Consider the following 5,387-nt stretch of genomic DNA (forward strand, 5'->3'; position numbering starts at 1 on the left):
CTTGCATATATGTATACCATATTGTAGTCTTTTTCAAACTGCGCGCCGAATTATTTTTCCGGACTAAATAAACGCAATTAAAACTACTCTAGTAATCGCGAATTAAATTGACAAGCAATTTAATAATTTGATGCTACCATCAAGCATCGTATATCATAAAGATGTTAATATGTTAAAACTGTTAATAAATTTATTGCAAAAAATATTACCTCGGCTGGGACTTGAACCCGGATCTCTTTCGCAATAAATTTATTAACAGTTTTAACATATTAACATCTTTATGATATACGATGCTTGATGGTAGCATCAAATTACTAAATTGCTTGTCAATTTAATTCGCGATTACTAGAGTAGTTTTAATAGCGTTTATTTAGTCCGGAAAAATAATTCGGCGCACAGTTTGAAAAAGACTACAGTATGGTATATATGCAAGTACATATATAGTATATATTAGTAATTCAAGATTGAATTATTTAAGCAACGAAGATCCAGCTTCGAACCCGTAATAGGCATTTTAAATTTCTATAAGTATTGATTGTGTTTCTCACATATACGGTCTAAAATAAAGATATTGATTATATTATATTAAATACATTAAAAGGCATCATCGCTTATCTTACTTTATGATATTTGCTTTCTTCAATTAATTTTCCATCGTGAGTCCAGATTAATTTAGGAATTGGATCTCCGTTAACTTCGCATTCTAGCTTCATTCTTTGACCTGCCCTGACCATAGCATTTGATAACGGTATCACAAAATATGGTTTTTTCACAGAAATTTGTGCGGCTAAAATTAATACTCATATAAATAAATAGAAAACATACACTTTTTTTAATACGTTATTATCAATGTTATTATTACGAAACTTACGTTTCACGTCCAAATGGGCAGTAGTAGACGATTGTCCCCATTGATTTGCTGCTTTACAAGTATACGAAGCTTTGTCTTCTAAAAAAATTTCATCAAACTTCAGAACAGCTTCTCCATTATTAAACGTGATAATATAGTCCGGAGAATTATCGATGTTGGTATCATTTTTGTACCATTGTACTGTCGGTAGAGGATTTCCTTTAACAGTGCACTCTAATTTATAAGAGCATCCTTCCATCGCAAAAGAGGGCTGCAATTCTTTCACGAAAATAGGAACATTTGGCTGTTCTTCCGTGATAATTTCTACATTAAAAGTTTGTAACATAAACAATTAAATATTGATGTACGTACTAGTAGTTAATAAAATTCGCACGTAAATCAAGTTACCTTTGACAGTGAGAGTGGCCGATGTTTCGACAGAGCCATGAATATTAAATGCACGGCAAGTGTATTTAGCAGAATCCTCAGTAAATGTTTCTTCTATTTTTAAAGTACAAACGCCGTTTATATAAGTTGTTAAATAGTCTGGATTATTTAAAATCGATATACCATCCTTGTACCATACTATTTCTGGTATCGACTGACCAATTAGATAACATTCAAAACTGAATTCTTTGCCTTCTTGAACCGTCGCATCATTCAAAGGAACTATGAATTCTGGAGCTAATGAAACAATTTTGTTTATTTGTGTTTCTTTAGCATATTCGTGTAATTTGTCGCATATCTCTTCAGATACAAGCTTTCTAGATGGACTAGTTTCCTTTTGAATAACTGGAACTTCTTTCTCGATTTCCATCTATAATAATTATAAGTATAAATTTTACAGTTATAGTATCAATAATTAAAATCTATCTTTAAAATACCTTTTGAAAAATATGAATTTCTTTCGTTGTTACAGCGGAAGTTTTATGAATTGTTTCTTCAACTATGGTCTCGTCAGTTTGGGCGGAGACGGAATGAAAGGTGGAAGGAACAATTTTTCGTGCATGTTCCTCTTTTAATTTTTTTGTCTCTATCGCAGCTTTATCTAAAGTCTCAGCAGTAAATTGTTCCGCAAGTTTTTTTGCGTTTTCCGCTTCTATCTTTGCAGCTTCCATCGCGGCCATTTCTATTTTTACAGCTTGTAACTTTTTGTCAGCTTCTAGCTTCTCGATTTGCAGCTTTTCGCGGAGATCTTCGGCATTCTGTAAATTTTGACTCAGGGTACGCAACTCGGAAGAAATAACTGCGAATGAATCTAGCATTTGTCGATTCTCTACTATCACTTCGTTAAATTGCGGAAGTCTGTCTGTACCTAAAACATTATTATGTTACAAACAGATCATTTTCTATATTTATTTTATTCGTTTAACGTATACTTTTTCTTAAATATGATGCCACTTTTACCGAAAACTATTGTCGATAATTGTTTCAACTTCTCAATTCTCTTTTCCTGCTGATCTTCACCTGACTTTATGTAAGCATCAATCTCTTGCAGTAGATCAATAGCTTCTTCAGACACTTTTACGGCTGGGGCTTTACGCGCAATAATCACCAAAAGTTTGTTACCTTCCCTGAACCACTGTTTGGCTTCTTCTAAGAGTACAAAATAGTCATTACTTAAATGCATTCTCTTTTTGGTATCTCTAACATGTTTCCTCAGATGATCCCATCTGTTGCGCAGAGATAAAATTTCATCCGTCACTTGTGGAGTTAATGGAACAATCGTCTCTTCTGTTTTTTTTACAAAAGTTTCAATTCTTTCGTCTAAAATCTAGTAACAAATATTTAAATTAATATTACAATCTTTTTATAATCTCCTCATAATCGCAAAATTACCGTAATAATGTAATTTACCATTATTGTTTGCTCAAACTGTTCAAAAGCAATTAATGTCGCTTTCAAAACTGATAAATTGTCGCCAATTCTTCCATCCATATTTTTTAGCTGTTCGTTTAATTCACGTAGATCGTAATTAATTTTTCCAATATCCTCTCTAAAAATACACAGATGCTGATGTTCTTCGAGACGGTTTGACGTTTCGGTTTGAAATAACTCAAATTTGACGCGCACAGAATCTATTGTGCGGTTCAGTTTCTCAATGTCTTGTATTGTTGATTCTAGCGGTTCCTGTAGTCTAATGTTGTCTATTATCTCTTCAGATTTTGTATGTATTTGTAGTAAAGATTCCGTAATAAACGTTTTTAATATATTAAGTTTATTTGAAGAACCATCCACATCAATCAACTTTGTAAAACTTAAGGCACGTTCAACTTCTTGTTTTGCTTCCTCAATCTTACGCTCAATCTTAAAAATGACAAATGAAAAATAGTTTACATATTACAACATGTATAAATTAAATGATGTATTCATTATTGCATTGCATTTAAAATCTGTCTTACCTCCTTAAGATTCCTAAAGATAAAAATTAAAGATTCTAATAATATATCGTAATCTTTGATGATAGTGTTCACTTTTTCACGCATTTGCACGAGTTTTCCTAAAATTTGCTCGGTTGCTTTAGCTTCACCTAATTTAATTAATTATTTTAATAAAATATGACTTCTTAAATGCAACATATAATATAAAATAAATTCGTAGTTTTAATATAATACAAATATGATACACAAAAAGGAGGGCGATGGGAGTCAGCGCGGAAAATAATGTGCAATGCTAATCAAAAAATGATATATAGATATATTTTAGTTATAACGACATGAATGTTACATCGCAGTTTGCTACGGTGGAGGTGTGATGATCCCAATCGTTCATGGAATAGGTTTTTTTAATGATTTGTTTTGATTTTATTTTTGGAATACGTTGCAAAAATTGCTCTTTGCATTTTAGCGCAAGGTACATACAGTTACTGCCAACCAGTCTTGTTTGGCAGTGTTCGGCAACGTTTTTAAGAGGTTAGAGACTTTCTTGCATTTGTAGGCCACAGCGGTATGCATATCGATTCTATACAAATAAAGATGCGATTTTTATTGTAGTATTTTATTAGCTGAGGATCAATAATGAAATCGAAACGTACGCTTATTCTTTCTCACGACTTAATATCTATGTTGTAATTAAAGTTTTTTTTCATTAGCATTTTTATTAGCATTTTTTATTAGGATTTTGTGGATTATTTCCCACGTTGACTTTTTTTTTCACTGCCCTTTTTTGTGTGTTTTGTTTTAAATTTCGAGAATTTATTTATATCTTTGTGAATTTTAACATAAATATGTTTTAGTTACCTTTTTCGACAAATACTTGAATGCTTTTGATTTTGGTATCCAATTCATGAAGAGCTTTGTTTAATTTAGATGAAATCCGAATTCTTATGTCTTGTAAATTATCCAAAATATCAGCTATTCTAGAAGATCGTGTTGTTATTACTGGATACAACGTCATCTCAAATTTTGTTATCCACGCTAATGTCTACAATAGAATAAATCGATAATAATAAAAATTAGCAAAAGAGATAATAAATGGCATTTTTATGAGTACTTTCCTATCGAATTTTCTTTCTAGAGTCTTATTTTAAATAAATAAATAAGAATAAATTAACAACTGATACTATGAATAAACTAAATCTAAGATAAAAAGGCATAGTAAAAAAAATGCTGATAACGTAAATTAGAAAACACACCTCTTTACTTTCTTCTACTTTTTGCTCACATTCCATTCGCCTTTGTCTTATTTCTTGGACAGTAATCTGCCATTTTTTCCTCCATTCTGTTATAATCAATTGCCGATTGGCAAACTTTTCTAAAAGAGTTTGAACACACACACAAGCTTGCGATACGTTGAGATAAAAGTCATCAATCTACCAAGAAAGAATATCGATACAATTTTTGAAAGAATACGGGAGGATACATCTTTCTTACAATGTATTATATAATAATATTACACACTGTTAGAAATGTTCTTAAATTTCATTAACTTTTAATGTACATTGGTGAATGAAGTTTAATTCTCTGTAACTGAAAGGACTATTAATCAGGGATGGGAAGTAACTCGTTACTTGTAACGAAGTTACAGTTAGAGTTACTTTTTTTCAGTAACTGTTACTTAACTTCGTTACTTTCTTTCCATCTGTAATTATAACTTAACTTAGTTACATCTTTTTTAAGTAACTAGTAACTAATTTAATAGTTACTTTCATAGTTATTTTATATATTTGAAACGTATTTGTCAATTTAGTGGTAGTGTCCACTTGACGCTACAAAAATAACTTGGCGCTTCGAAATATTTGATTAATCAGAAGAAAGAAATTTAATTAAAGCGTTCAATGAACTCTTGTATCTGTTTGATCTATATTTTGGGATCTAATGAAATCCTCCAATCAAATGCAAGAGCGCTCAGTGAATGATTGTAAATTATTTTGGATTAGTGCTTGAATTTATTTGCAACTTTTAGACGAATAAAAAAAGAATTTTTTTTACAAAAAACATTGTATATGTGTGCTATTTCATATTCATATTCATATTCATATGTGTTTATATTACTTTAACGAAAAACGTCTTTGCCATACAATTTTTTTTATCTTTTT

The 5,387-nt window shown here is 30.7% G+C and overlaps 1 protein-coding gene across 6 annotated transcripts in view; it reads right to left on the reverse strand.

Annotated features, from left to right (window-relative positions):
* Positions 1-5,387, reverse strand: part of LOC108759371 (titin) — a 48,607-nt gene that overhangs the window by 21,762 nt on the left and 21,458 nt on the right. For all 6 annotated transcript variants that reach the window (XM_018504788.1, XM_018504787.1, XM_018504786.1 and 3 more), the window contains 9 exons: positions 4,485-4,661; positions 4,090-4,273; positions 3,253-3,380; positions 2,708-3,157; positions 2,258-2,624; positions 1,735-2,165; positions 1,259-1,667; positions 872-1,174; positions 621-787 (listed from right to left, as the gene is read on the reverse strand). In XM_018504788.1, coding sequence (XP_018360290.1) covers positions 621-787; positions 872-1,174; positions 1,259-1,667; positions 1,735-2,165; positions 2,258-2,624; positions 2,708-3,157; positions 3,253-3,380; positions 4,090-4,273; positions 4,485-4,661 — 2,616 coding nt within the window. The remainder of the gene's footprint in view (positions 1-620; positions 788-871; positions 1,175-1,258; positions 1,668-1,734; positions 2,166-2,257; positions 2,625-2,707; positions 3,158-3,252; positions 3,381-4,089; positions 4,274-4,484; positions 4,662-5,387) is intronic.

This window comes from Trachymyrmex cornetzi, unplaced genomic scaffold, assembly GCF_001594075.2.
Source record: "Trachymyrmex cornetzi isolate Tcor2-1 unplaced genomic scaffold, Tcor1.1 scaffold182, whole genome shotgun sequence".
NCBI classification, from domain to species: domain Eukaryota; kingdom Metazoa; phylum Arthropoda; class Insecta; order Hymenoptera; family Formicidae; genus Trachymyrmex; species Trachymyrmex cornetzi.